We start from the raw sequence: 15633 nt of genomic DNA on the forward strand, positions 1-15633 counted from the left end.
AATTTATAAAAAAATAAATAATGGCAGAATTAATTAATTAATAAGTTTGGTATAGTGAGTCTAGAGGCTGTTATTTCCATGGACAGAAATGGAGTTAAAGAGTTGTGTTACAATTTTTTCTTTTTTTCCTTTTCTTCATTTTTTTCTTTTAAATGCCAGTTTTTAATTTGGGAGTCTCCAGTTGGAAAGTAAAGTAAAATAAAAATATTTAAAATATACTATCTTTAAAATTGTTTATACCCAAGGAAGAAGTTAAAAATAAGCTTTTCTGGAATAAAAACAGTGTAGTGGATTAGTGTATTCTGTGCCAAAGACTAGACTGCAACTAATCACTGTGTTTTTTTCCTTTTGTATATAACAAGAGAATGAACAAGATCTGGAGTTTAAAAATGGTGTAAATAAACATTTAGGAGGTGTTTGTTTATTTTCATTTTACAGGCAAGTTTGCTTTCAGAAAGAGTGCCTACTCCTGTAACTGATGCAGACTCCACTTCATCAATAAGTCAAGAATCAAAAAACAGGTAATTTGGTACTTGACTTATGCACGTGAATAAGTGTGAACACACACTGCTGCTTTAACTACAGCTGAGACGTCTTGTAACCCCATGTCTTTGTTGTAGTTTGATTCCAGCTGGCAACTAAATGCCGTACAGCCATTTGCATCCCAATGGCATGGGGAGGAATATCAGGAAAATGAATTATTGGTTGAGATACAAACAGTCTAATAATTGAAACAAAATAAAATACAGTAATACTAATAATACTAATAATACTAATAATACTAATACTACTAATTGTAATAATAATATTAATAGTAATGAAAAGAAGAGAGAGAAGTAACACACAAGAGAAACAAGTGACGTACAATTCGATTGCTCATTACTCTCCAACCAATGCCCAGCTCATCCCTTAACAGTGATTTTTGGCCAACTCCCTGCAGTTTATTGTACTATGCATGACTTTCCATGCTATGGGATATCCCCTTGGCCAGTTTAGCTCAGCTCTCCTAGCTGTGCTCTCTGGTGGTTTCTTGTGTACCTGCTCACGTGCAGAGCATGAGAAACTAGAAAGTTCATGACTTTGATTAGCAGTACTTGGCAGTAACTAAAATATCTGTGTGTTACCAATATTATTCTCATCCTAAATCCAAAAAACCAGCACTTTACCGACTGCTTAGAAGAAAATGCACTCTATCCCAGCCAAACCCAGTATTTTTGCCAAAAGGATAGTGGTAGGTAGAGAAAGTATCCTAGCATTGGTCTCACTAGAGCTACAAAATTCTTCCTGACCTTTAACAACTTTTTTGGCTTAGACAGTCTGATCTATGTAAAATTGGCTTATGGTTGATTCTCTCTGACTTAAGAATTTGGTTCAAGGAAAATGTGAATTAGAAAGCACAGAAGAAAATAGCTGTCTGTTTATCTTATGCCTTTGATCTGGTGCTAATTTAAAATGCTCTTCTGCTGAATCATATTTACACCTTCAAAATACTATGTAGCAAGATTGGCAGCATTTTGGCTGAAAGCCTAATACATACCAAGTGAAAGGTGTCCTTCCTTTTGTACTGAAACTTAATGTCCCTTTATAGAAGTTTGTGTTCATTATGAGGAGAAATACACAAGTATTTGGGAATCTGAAAATTCAGTACGTTGATTTTCCATTTACTGCTCTTAGTATGTAAAGTTATTGTGTAAATACAGCACCTTTCTTCATAATTCTATACCAAGTTCTTGCAGGAGCCTTTACCTTCTCAAATGTGAGTTCCTCGTAGTGTTTTTACATTTTTGAGAAATTCTGTGCCTGTTTTGACAACATGTAACTGCCATGTTAACATCTTTAGACTGTATAGAGTCAGGTTGTAAGTCATATTTAAGGATAGCATGGGTCTTTTAGGTTCCCCTGTAGATCATCTCTCTTTTCTGAGTTCCTACCTAACCTTAGTTTTGCCACACTGAATTTGATTGTTTGAACAAAATGCAAAGTATATTATCTCTTTTCCCAAATGCTTCTTTTAATCTAACATAAACTTATAAATTAAGCATAGTGTCCAGTGAGTAAAGTACTGTTGCTCCTCAAAGGTTAGGAATTGTGCTTTTTTTTTCATGCCTTTTACATATTGTTTTTAATTACTATTTTGTTACTCTTGCAGTTTGTTATGGGAAGAGACTTTGTTAGATGCGTTGTTAAGTTTTTCTACCACACCCAAAGGACTATTTCTGCTTCATAGTACAGGCGCCATGAATGACTGCGTGAACTTTATGTTTAACAGTTTATCAAAAAAAGTCCAGGTAAGCATTGCAGAGTCCTTATAGTTTACTTTTTACTGTAAAGTTTGAAGTGCTAAAAAAAAATATTATTTTCTTCTAAGTGCAAATTCTTTTAGACAATGTTAGTAGGTCACGTTGAAATCTAAATATGCTAGACAAAGCTCGAAATATAAACAAAAAAATCAAATAATGTGCATTTTTATGACAAAAAAAAGTAATGCCAAAGGCATCCTACTGAATGTGTACAAGAACGTTATAATACTAATGGTTTTATTTGCTTATATTGCATGTCTCAACCACAGTATTTTGTGTTTAAATTTTTATAAGATATTTTATAAAGGTGTTTGGTTAGGAATCTGACCCTCGTAAGTCTGTAGAGGATGGTATCTATGAACTGTTCAAGTCTAAGCATAAAGTGGATTAAATTCTGTAAACAAGGGTAAGAAAGATCAATATTTAAGAGATCATTTGAGAGTTTCATGTCTTCTGAATTACCTACACTGCACTTTTATACTTCTTATCAACAGACAAATGAATATGAAGACTTTGGTAATAGAGTCATTGTTACACAAATGGCAACAACACCAATGGCTGCAGTAGCTCTGCAGAATTCAGGTAAATTGAAGAATGATGTTATTATGAGTAATTGCATGCTGTAGTCTTGCATTTTGGAAAAAGACAGTGAGAAAGATGTTAGAAAAAGATCAGCTGTGTAAAATAATTACACAGTACTAACAAAAACTCCTAAATGTTTGTTAATTTCTTCTTGGTGGAAATTAATTCTCTACCGCTTTCAAGTCATTCATTAATCTTGATGCAGCATTTTAGGTTGTTTTTTTTCCCTCTGATATTACACAAAATTTTTACTTCACTAGTTTGATTTCCAGAAATTTTCTGTATGTGTGTGAAGACATTTGTGCTGTTTAAAAATAAGTTTGCAGGTGTTTCTTATTGATCTGCAGATCAGAATTAATATCTGTTGATGTCTCTAATTTGTATGTACATTTCCATGGTTACTGACTGTCAAAAGGTGAGGAATTGCAAGGGCCTAAATGTCATTCATGCAGTTACATATTAGTGAGATGTAAATGAGATTGTGCTCCAAGAAGAATTGTCAATTCAGGCAACGTCCCTTCAGAGTGAATTTCAGATAACCCAACTGTTACCATATCATCAACAGTCCAAGTATCCATTATATTAAAACTAGAATTTCATCAATAAAATTAAGGTAGTGTCTTAAGTTGCTAAAGTCCAGGAGGTACCAAGGTTGCAAATCATCTCTCTGAGTATCTAGAAGTGGCTGGTGTTGACTGAAAGACTGTCAGAAAGGCAGGAAAATTCTGCCACTCAAGGAAACTGATGAGTTTTTTAGTTACTATTTATGCCTCTGGGATTTTTCACAAAGCAGGGAGCAGATCTACCAAGGAGTTACCCATCTGTCCTGTTGTAAGGTTTTCAGCCAAATTACTTCTTATGGCCTTTTTATACCCTTTGGTGTCAGAGACAAATTATATACCAAAAATATTCAGCATTGATTTTCAGCCCTTACATTTGAAGATTTCAGAGTTAGATGACTCTTTCCTCTTCTATTTAAATATTTAACTTTTTAAATTTTAACAATTTAAATTCAGCTAGTAGTGCTTCTCTTAAAGTTGGGGGATTTCTTGTCCTTTTCGCTGTGGTATGTTTTAATTTATTAATGAGTTATAGTGAATCTGTATTTTAGAACCACAGAGACAATACTAGCTAATCTTTAATCCATTGCAGTTAACTTTTTGAAGAAGGTCAGAAGCTCATTTACATAGAAGATATATAAATACAATTCTACTCTAGTGTAATGATCTTTGGAAACCATTGCTGCAGATTGTAGATAGAACAAAAGCAGACTGCTCTAGAAAGGTCGTTTTGAGTAAAGGATTGAGAATAGAAGGGATAGTAACCCTAAGGCAATCTGTGTTGTGAAATTTCAGCCTTCAGCATAGAGAATTTTGTCAATCTTGGTTAGAATTGTGTTGTAAAATATTCCTAATATGAACCTCATAATTAGAACAAACATTTGTTTTAGGCTTTATAAAGGCACTTGTAACTGAATTATGGGCTCTTCTGGAGTGTGGAAAAGATGATTTGAGAATAACTCAACCAAGATCTACTCCAGTTGATCCTATTGACCAAAGTTGTCAGAAGGTGAGAAATTATTTAATCTTATGCTTTTGTATGGAAAGAAACAGTGCTCTGGTTCAGATAGAATGATACATACCTTTCTGTAAATTTTTATTACAACTATACCTGCTTCTTGGCACAGGTATCAAAATTGGTATAATACACTAGTTAAATGATGACTGATAAAGGATTCTTGTGTTGCATAGCAGTTCACAATACCAAGGATTAACTATTAAATAATGAATAACAATCATGACAAAACTAAGTCTTAAATGCTGGCCATCAGTTTATGTCCGGATTACCATATTAAAATCAGGAAGAGTGGTGCGTTTAGAGTATTTTTTGTCTCTAGATTTTAGAATTATGTGGTAATGAAATACTGTAATTTTCAAAATTGCTTGTCTATCTAATTTGATAGATAATAGATATTTCAGACACTACCGCCCTTTTAGATTACACGAATGCCTACCAGGATATGCAGTCTTATTTAGGGCAGGTCTCTATGTTAAATTCAGCTTATGAAGCGTAAGAACAAAGGTAATGTAAATGGCAAATAATTGCTAACATTTACTTGGTTGCCCTTAACTGATTAATATTCCCTGCTTTCTCTCCTTTTTTTCTTTCTCTAGTCTTTTTTGTTTCTGGTAAATATGCTCACTTATCCAGCAGTTTTTGAACTCCTGAGTAAACAAGATATAGCAAATAAACCTATGTACTCATTCCGTGAAATACCCACAGATATAATTGTAAGTATTTTGAAAGAAGAATACTTCTGTGAAGACATTTTTTTCCTGAGAAAATGTTATTGTTACAAAAGAATAATTATTTTTTCTTATTGAAAGATTTTGAATTTTTCTGCATTTTGTATTATATACAGCATGAGGGCAGTATATGCACATAACACTTCATATTAACTTAAATTTTCATTTTGAAATCTTAAAGGTAATATAAATTTTGATGCCTGATTTAAAGATCGTCTTTCTTCACTTGTGTTAGAATTGTGTTTTCCCACAGAAAAAATGTAACATAAATAGACATGTTTGTAGGTGCATACAGGTGCATACAGGTGCATACAGGAAAATATTGGAAAATATGTATATACTTGTATTTTTTACAGCATGGCTCTACCACATTATCTGTGGATTTAAAAAGAGTAAAGGAAAAAAAACCAAAACAAAATGGAAACACAAAAGCCACATACCTCAGGCTATTTTTTTTAAAAGGACATATGATTCACACAAAGGAAAAAATCATCACTTGGAAAGCTACTGATTAAGCATACTTCAGAAAAATAGCTTCACCATTTCTGTATTTAGTATTATTTTGTATTCAATCATTCTACTCCAGTCAGTTACATCTTTTTCTCATCTACAAAGCACAGACAAGTAATTTGTGACCTTGTGTGACAGTTAAAATCAGGTTTTTTCCTAATGAGTTAGCATTTTAAATTGGTGTTACATTGAAATGTTTGTTTAGCACAGGCTCTGGATTGGTGATATTTTAAGTTGTTGAGACAGAGTTTGTCATAATACTGTATGTTATATTTGGAAGGGATTTTTGAGTTCTTTTTTGCAATATTGTTTTGCTGATTTTGGGAAGAAATTGCATGATAAATTTAATTTTTCCAGTCTACTCAGTGCTAGTGTGTTTACTGATAGATAGCTTTGTTCATTTATCAAGGTTTTAAGGAACTGGGAGTGAGGAAGATAGATCTATGCTGAGGATGATAAATACTTGAGAGCATTCAAATTGTGGTAGATCTCAAGAATGATTTTTGTAACTTTTGAAAGCCAGTGTTATTTTAGCTTTTGAGTTGCTTGAGTATTTTTATGAAATTTTCTAGGTTTCTAGAAATGCCAGTACTGATACAATTGTTCAAAGTTCCCTGGGGAGATATAGATATTTTGGATGAGGTTTGTCTCAACAACTACAGTGTAGCAGTGGGTTTTGTAAGCCTAACAATCCATTTGTAATCCATTTGCATCCAAGATTATGTAGTTAACAGAAAGGAAATAGTCAGATCCTCTAACATTAATTTAACTTATAATGGCTGAGACTAAGTACCCAGAAAACTTCTGAAGTTAAGAGATACAGGTTTGTTATAACCATGTTTTTGGGCAGCAATTGCAGAAAGCAAAAGATAAAAGATTTTGATCAGATATAACTACAGGAAGCAAAGTAAAAGCAGCTTCTCTGCCACTAGAAGATTTGAATGGAAGAACTAACTACTTTGTTTTCCTTGCTTTTTTCTCTATTTCTGAATTGTGTCACATTGCCACAGAATGTGGCTTGTTCATGCTAAACTATATTTGCTAATGCACAACACTTAATCGTTTTTGTATATCCTTTATTTCTTGAATACCCGGGATTTAAAAAATTTTTACCTCCTTTGTATTTTTATCTGACTAGCTATATCACTGGTTGAACAGATTATCAGTTGAGCTTTTACGACTTTTAACTGAAGACTAATCAGTTTTTTATTTGTGCCCTTAGGAAAATTTTTATTAATTCATGCAAGATTTCTCTGTACTATGTTTGGCATGTAAAATTATTTTAGAAAATGGAATCCATAAGTGAGGGTTCTTCTCCCTGCCTTTAGTCTATGAAGATTTCTGCAGTATATATATATATGTTCACTGGAATCTAGTTTGGAAGGTACCTTCTAGACCTGTAGCTTTGTAAGATATTAGAACAGGTGATTTTCTTCAGTGATTCTGAAGAATCTTAGATGGTTTGTGGCATTCAAAGTAGATTATATCTGACCTGTAATATTTAAGATATGCTCTGTAGCTGAGCAGAGCAGATCTATCCACACATTTTTGGGTGTAATCTTGTGTTAGGCCTTGTTCATTATCTTCCTTCCTAAAATCCCAAATCAGAGCTTAGTCTCCTTTCTCAGTAGTCCTTTCACTGTGCCTGGTCTTTGTACTCTTTTGCAGCTCCAAGCTTTGATTTATAAATGAGAGAAGGAAGTTGATGGCAGAGAAATGTCCCTTAGCATTTAAAACTCTTTGTGTGTACAAATATCTAAAAAAATCTTAAATCCCAAACAAATCAATTGTTTGCATTATCATTTTTATGGGCAGCCTTGAGGTTTAAGTTGAGTTTTTTAATAGAGAATTTTATTGTAAGTGTACTAAGTGAAAAAAGCAGTCTCCCCCACTGTCGCAAAAATCTAACAGGAAAAATATGCTTTCACTGTGTTTTAAATGAGTACATTCTATGAAGACAGTTTACTTTGAAAAGTTCTAATCTTTTTGTTCTACTATTGTGAGCTTTACTCATGATTTCTACTTTTCTTTGTTGAAAACCAGAGCTTTTGTGGATTTCATGAATGTATGGGTTTTAACTTTCCCTTCATATCTTATTGAAATGACTCAGTGATCTAATTAGGTAAATAATAACTCCCTCTGCTGTCTCTGAAACTGTACTTCTAAAATGCGGAGAAAATAAAACTCTGTATTTAATTGAGATTAAAGAAAGCTCATAAGGATTTTGTAATCTGTTTCTTCAAGCCATAGCATAGCAATCTGTCTCTGACATAATAACATCACTGAAAGTTTTTGTTCATTCCTTAGTTTTTTTAATGAAATAATTTCTTCAGAAACAGTTTGCATATGCAGAATGCCAGAGGGGAAGATAATTAGATTGGCTTTGTGGAAGAAGTGAGAAGTAGCCACAAGTCATTGTCTGTCATCCAAGATGAAAGGTATAAGCCTCAACATCTGAGCCAAGCCTTGCTATACTGAGACTAAATGGCTGTGTCTTGAAGCATGTAGTACCAGCCAGTATGAGAAAGGGTTATTGTACTAAAGAAGTTGCTGTTCTCTTCATTAAAATAGACATGTACACACTTCAAGCATACAAAAAATATTTAACTTTTTTTTGGTGGTTTAATAATAAAGAACTAGGATAGTTGATATGCAAAGATCTTTTTTTATGTTTATATTTTTAAACAGATTTTTTTTTTCTAACCTTCTACATGGGTAGGAAATTTTTACCATTTTCCTCTTCATTTTTGCAGTTGACTGTTGATAATAATTACATAAAATAATTAATTTCAGTATGTGTTTTAATAATAGGTTTCATTCAATAATAAATATCCCTATGAAACTATGATGTGCATAAATTATAAAAGCATACATGATTTTTTAAATTTCTCTTCCTTTGACAGGATATCATTGACAGGCTTATAATTTTGAACTCAGAAGCTAAAATTCATTCCTTATTCAATTATGAACAATCCCATATATTTGGTCTGAGGTAAGATGCAGGTTTTTTATTCTCTGGTCACATTAACTAAATAGGATATAATATGCTTGGATGTGTTACTTCTGACAAGATAACATTGTTTGGGTTTTATTATTTATAAAGGTGAAATTCCCCCCTTTTTTACTATAAGAAGATTAAATGAAAAATAGCCTACAAAATGAGAACAGTGGTGAATCTAATCCTATTATCTGTAAATGGATATATTGTAATATGAGAAGCAGTGATAGAAATTGCATGTTATTTTACCTACTTGACTGTAAAAAACAAGTTGTACATTTGCTGTACACCAAAATACTAAAATTATTTTTACTATGTTTATGTCACTTCGGTTTATGTAGCCTTCCTATACTTTTAATTGGTTTTTTAAGTATTTGTTTAATTATCACCTATTTCACAAACTTAGTTTGAAGACGGTAGTATTTCATTCCAAATATTTCTAGAACTTGAAGGTACACTTAAAAGATGCTTACACTGTTATGCTCATGTATTGAAATATTCAGTGCTTTATAATTTAAACAGAGAAATTAGTTTCTGCAGTTTTTTCTGTTTTCCAACAATGAATACATAAATCCTTGAATTCATATTTTTTTTAGGAATTTATTTTGGACAGTTGAGATGAAAATCTATTGGACTGTACTTCATAATATGGAAAACTTTGATAGCCTTGCTTGAGCAAGATATAGCCCAACTGATTAAATTCTGAAACTACCTTTTTGCAACCATATTTGTACTTTGATATCAGAGTAAAATTATTTCATAGTATATATGAGTAACTGTAAGATACAGTATACTTTGTTGATAAAGATGAGCATAGAGGAGATGAACAATGGCAGAAATTGGAGTTGGGAGATACATGACTGGGACTTATAAATCAGAAGTTATAAATGCTGCTTTGGAGGAAATCACTTGTTTATATAGGAATGAGAAGTCTTAAGATGAAATTTGAAAACTAAAATATTATTTTTCATTTAGGATTAGATTGATTCCATAGAAAGCTTGACAGAACTTCCATTGATTTAAATAGGATCAAGAGAAAATGAGAAGTTTTACAGTTTAAAATAAATGGTGGTCAGGCACTGGAGCAGGCTCCCCAGGGAAGTGGTCAAAGCACCAAGCCTAACAGAGTTCAAAAACGTATTTGGACAACACTCTAAGGCATGGGGTGTGATTCTTGCATTGTCCTTGTGGTGCAGGGCCAGAAGTTGTACTAGATCCTGATGAGTCCCTTCTAAATCAGGATTTACAATATTAAGACTTATTTAGATTATTAAGACTTGCAAGTAACTGTCGCCTATATTGCCTGAACATGAGAAGTATACAGTTCATTTTAAAGTTCCATGATCTTTTCTGTGAATGATACTGACTACAGACACCCATGTTCTGTAAAAGGAACCTTTCTTTGTGTAGTTGGTTTGCTCCTTGACCAAATTCCATCAAGAGTTCTAACTTCAGCAGGAGTTAGACCAAATAATATTAGGTGCTTAACAGATCTGAAAATGTGGAAATTAGAGCAAAAGATCTACATTTCTCTTTGCTGTTATGTAGAAATTAAATATTTAGGTGTTTGTGATAATTGCAGCATTGAAAAACAGTATGATTTTGTGAAGCATGTCTACAAAATTTTCTGCTAGACTTAATACCAATAGTACAGCCAAACCTACATTTTTTTAATTATTCACAGATCTACACAGCCATACACTCTATTTATATATGTGGTGCCCCCAGAGCTGAGTGCTGAACTTCAGATCAGTTTAACTTACAGGTTATACTTTAAAGTCCTTCTTTTGTTGTTCAAAACAGTTACACATTTATTTATTTGATGGTTAAACAGCTTCTGCAATTTAGAATATTTTCCTTATTGTGTATACTGAGCTTTAGTGTCTTAAATTATTTTAGTTATTAGCTGTGTAATTGCATATAAAACATAAAATACATAGGTATTTCCACAGCCTGTTTAATCCAAAATGCACAGGTGTATATATTTATGTTTGTAGTGTTATTATTGCATTCTCTGGTGGATAATTTTCTTCATTTTGAATAAGTATGAATTCTGAATTATAAATTTAAAGACAGTCTGGTAGAGGCACTGCTGTCAACTTCTCTTTTTAAGCTTAAACACTCTGTAAAGTGGTGTGCATGCAGTAGAAATCAAAGGGAAAACATAGGGAAGCTAGATATGCTGTGCATAGCCAATATCTCCCCATCTTTAAATGTCTACCACCAAAGACCACAATGGTGGTCTGTGAAAGGTGCAGTCATATAGATTAGGATTTCTGTGGTCAAGGGCAGAATACTAAATTCCACCACAAGCTGTAGCTAATTTCAAACCTGTGGTTCCTTTGGTTTTCTTGTGGTTATTTTTTGGTTTTGTTAGGTTTTGTTTGTTTGTTTGTGTTTTTTTGCTTGTGTTTTAATTTTTTAAGTTCTCAGAATTATCTTGGCCTAGGATGGTTATTCAGTTATTTCAGAGACATCTGGTCGCATTAATTGCATCAATTGTGTGTTTCTGTGATGAGATTTTTTCACTTGAAGGTCCTTTTAAGCTAACTGGAAAAACAAAAAGGGGTTATTATCTTTATAATTATTATTTATTTATTGGAAGTGAAACATATTAGGCAAGAAGTTGGAGATAGGAATAGAAATGTGCAAGTATATAGACAGTCCCTAATTTGTGTATAGAAAGATTTTCAAACTGTCAGTTCAGCTTTCAGCTTCAAAGCAGATTTACACTTACTTACAATTGATAAGTCTCCCAGTTGGCCAATATCAGTTGAAAAAAGAACACTGAAGGCTGTCTCAGCCACTGTTTTGTACAGGTTGAAAATCTGGATGCACAGGAACTAATGCAGAAATTCCCAGTGGTTTTTCTGATTTATGAGGCCCTGAACTTTGTTCTGAGCACAAATCTTACAGAAAGGAAATTCAGAGCCATAATTAAAGCAATATTTTTTTAACATACTAAATACAGAGTATTTCCTTAACTTACTGATCAGGTTTATTTCTCTGATACAAGTGTACCCATTGATCTGATTTTAAAAGATATTGCATATCAGAAATAACAGTATTCTTTAAATGTGACACTAGAAGTCTTCACCGCCTCTCATTTAAGGCCAAGCTCTTTGAATGTCTAACTTACATTAATAAAGGAATCTTTCAGATTAATGATTTTATATATTATCAACACAATTTGTCTAGTATTTCAGTACAGTAAATATATTCATGGGTTTTGAGTTTTTACAGCCTGCCAAGAAATTATATGCATAATATATATATTTTCAAAGTCTTTGCCTGAAGCATTATCCAGGCATTTACATATTGCTATTCTCTCTGTTCAGAAAATAAGTTTCCTGTGAATGTTAGTGACACCTTTTTGTTAGCTGAATTAAAGTGTGGCAGAGTAAAAATTTCTACCTTTGATAAACAGGTTCCTGTCTCTAGACAGTATCAATACCCCAAAATAAATTCAAAGATACTCAATTAGCATTGGCTTGAGTGAAAAACAGGAGAAACAACATTATTGGAATATGCATAGACTGTGGGCAGTGGGAGGGGATAAGAGCCGGTTTACAGGTAGTTTGCAAAAATTCCCTTTACTTGATAGAATACTTTTGTAACACACTGTTCCTGGAATCTCTTTTTTGTGGATATATGATAATATGGCAGTATGGGGTATTTGAATACTTTAAAGAGTAGACCTGTTCTTTCTTTGGCTATCTTAGTTTTTCCCCGCTGTCTTATTTTGACCATAAGTAAATAAAACTCTTAAATACTGTGAAGTTAAAAGGTCTTTTGTATGTACATGCTGAATCAGAAGAATCTTTGTTAGCTCCGCACTTGTTCACTAAGGTGCTAATGCTAATGAGCATCAAGCAACAAGGAGAGCACTCTGTTAAAGAGTTTGGCCTTCTGCAGGGAAATACCTGGAAAATTCTAAGGGTAAACCCTTTTCCTTCAGCTGTGCAAATTGTGACTGTTTAAGTTGAAGGACACAATGTGTTTGCCTATCATTAGAGATATCTGAAGATAACCCATTTTGTAGAAGTGTAATTTGAACTGCAATGAGAAATAGATCTATTTTAGATTTCTGTAAGGCAAGGCTGAAAACACAGTTTTTATTACAATGCTCTGTGTGAATAAATGCATTTCTGTTTCCGTGGAATTATAGAAAATTGTAAATATTAGTCTAAGTCATATGCTCATCTCTATTAGCCTCAGGATTGTAAAGCTACTGTCTGCTGCAAATATAAAAAGATTATTGGCTTGTTATTTTCAGGTTTGTGTAATAAGGATTTTGACATTGTTAGGTCACATTTTCTTTGTTATATGAAATATCATGGTAAATATATTTTTTATGTTTTCTCGCTTACCAAATGAGTGCAGAAAATGATAAAAATGCAGTGTATCTGTTTCTGTTGCCCTAAAAAACTAGCAGAGAAAGATTTAGGGAATAAAATTTAAATGGCTTATACTATAGTGACATCAAAATCAATCAGCATCTTGAAATTTGCCTTAAAGCAGTATGTATCTGTCAAAATTTCATCTAGAACACTTCAGTGAAATCCAGGTGAATAAATTAAATGAAAAGAAAAAATGTTAGGAAAAAGATAATTTGGTGAGTTTAGGAAATACAAATAATAAACACCTCCATTACTTTTGTCAGCTGCATTGTAAACACCTCACCCTTATCTTATTGAATTTTAGTAGTGAGGTAGCCTGAGCATATGAAATAGGTCATTCCTTAATTGTATTTGCATTATGTGTATTGTTAATTAAGAGAATGTGTGATTTTAATGATTGCAACACAATGCTGTTTATATTTAGTCTCTCTTTTCCTTTTTCTTTATTTGAAAGCATTATGAGTAGAAGAATCCAAAGGTAAAAGGAGACAGGGTATGGGTTAGATTAGTGACTACTAGTGATGGGGATTTGCAACAGGATTATGTGACAGTGCTTCCACATTATCTGTCATCATGTAGTTACATAGTTAATACAATTTTTTGCTAATTTCATACATTAATAGAAGTTTGTTAGGTTTAGTAATTTAAAACAAATAATTATTAATAAAATAGGAACTGTAGATTCTGTGATCAGATGTCACTTGTTGACTTTTTTTTTTCTTTACTTAACTGAGGGAAATTAAAACTCATCACTTCTGAGTCCTCTAGACTGGCAAGTGATGTTCACGAAAAGCATTTTTGTTTAGCTGGGGAAACTTTTTATCATTAGCAACCACATTACATGTCATTTGTAGGTACATTGGATAGCTGAAGCAGGTGCTCTTTTGAAAATTTTTTCATGTGGAAAACATTGTAAGGAATACATTAGTCTCTGAATTTTCTTTCTGGGAAAAACATGACTGCCCTGAGGTAGTACCTTCCAGCGCCCTAGGCACTAAAGGTATAACTTCTGTAGCCAGAAATTCATATTTTTTTCAAAACCATGTACTTCCTTCAGTGGAATAATTAGAAGCCTCAATCCTTTACCTAGACCAAATGCAGAGGCATTCTCTATCTGCTCACTGCTAATGCCTTACGTTCAGTTTGCAAAGGCAGTATGCAAAGCTTTGTTTGGCTGAAGTTTCCAAATGTCCTTCATGTTCTAACTGAGTGGTTTTTGACTTCTTTAGGGTTTTTTTGTTAGCCATTGCCTTTGTCTGCTGGTCTGGTACTTGATAATAACTACCATTCACTGTATGGATCCACGTCCTTATTGATGTTTAGGCTCTTACTCAAAGCATAATAAAGAATAAATCAAATTGTTAATGTAAGCTCTGATGTTAAATGCTTTGAGGCTGTCCCAAATAATGATGACATGGGAATTTTTTAAAGCAAATTTGGCTTTGGATTTCACCCTTGTTCTACATACTCATTTAGTGAAAAGGAGGTCCTGCTAATGCAAAGAGTTTCCAGTCTTTATTTTATTGCTCTTCAGTTTTTAATATTTATTCCCGAGAGATAAAAAAACCCACAATCTTACCTTGTCCCACAGCTGAGCTCTCTACAAATATCATGCTACATATTTTGCACTGGCCTGATTCAGCCATGCCTGTATCTGTAGAAGGCAGTAACTACAAGCCAAAAGAAAAGCTTTTGCTAAAGACTAGTTTAGTTCTCTATGCCAGCATCATGTTACTGTCTGTAGCAGTGATGTAAGTATTTTGTGTTTAGTTGGCCATTTTATGCTGCATGTAAACATCTATTACTGAGATTACAGTATAGTTTACTTTGAATGAGCTGCTTTATTTTTTCTATATGGTGGAAATTTCATCCTGCTTATAGCATAAAATTTTATTTCGTCTTGCTGGACTGTGTACGGACTGGGGTTAAGTATTTTAGTAGCACCCCACATGGGTGCTTCGTTTTGAATTTGGGACTAAAAGTGTATTGATAGCACAGCATGTTTCTACTGATGCTGTGTAAGAACTGCTTAGCAACAGAGCTTGCTTTTTTATCAACAGTACCCGGCAAGTTGGCTAAGAATGTGCAAGAGTTTGGGAATGAAAACAGCCAGGACAGCAGACCTGAACTGATCAGAGGAATGTTTTATACCATATAACATCCCTCTCAGTAATAAAAACTGAGGGGCTTGGAGGTTAGTCTTGCAGGTCTCATTGGTCAGAGACAGGCCAGGCACGCATGGCAAGGGAGTGAGCAGCTTAGTTGCTGACTGGTGACAACCCACCACAGACTGTTACAGCTTCTGTGTTCAAGAATAGTATCTTGTATCTTTCACCACCAGCTGAGCATTAGCAGATATGCCTGCAGTGAGGACAGAACATCAGAGTGGCTTTGGAAAGAACATATATTATGAAAGTAAGGAAGAATAGTGTATGGTGGTGTAGTGGGAACTGCAGAAAAATAGAATTGGGTTTACCATAATAAGGGTCATGTTTGAGAGAAACATGGTTTGACATTGGGAAAAAGAACAAGAGACA

General features: G+C 33.4%; 1 protein-coding gene across 3 annotated transcripts in view; it reads left to right on the top strand.

Annotated features, from left to right (window-relative positions):
- The window catches only part of TBC1D32 (TBC1 domain family member 32), a 74889-nt gene that overhangs the window by 20823 nt on the left and 38433 nt on the right, over window positions 1-15633 (top strand). For all 3 annotated transcript variants that reach the window (XM_088052931.1, XM_088052932.1, XM_088052934.1), the window contains exons 18-23: window positions 439-521; window positions 2150-2288; window positions 2795-2882; window positions 4333-4451; window positions 5057-5173; window positions 8602-8690. In XM_088052931.1, coding sequence (XP_087909057.1) covers window positions 439-521; window positions 2150-2288; window positions 2795-2882; window positions 4333-4451; window positions 5057-5173; window positions 8602-8690 — 635 coding nt within the window. The remainder of the gene's footprint in view (window positions 1-438; window positions 522-2149; window positions 2289-2794; window positions 2883-4332; window positions 4452-5056; window positions 5174-8601; window positions 8691-15633) is intronic.

This window comes from Pseudopodoces humilis, chromosome 3 (genome assembly GCF_049639895.1).
Source record: "Pseudopodoces humilis isolate 2021_Gansu_Grassland_sample_001 chromosome 3, ASM4963989v1, whole genome shotgun sequence".
NCBI lineage: Eukaryota > Metazoa > Chordata > Aves > Passeriformes > Paridae > Pseudopodoces > Pseudopodoces humilis.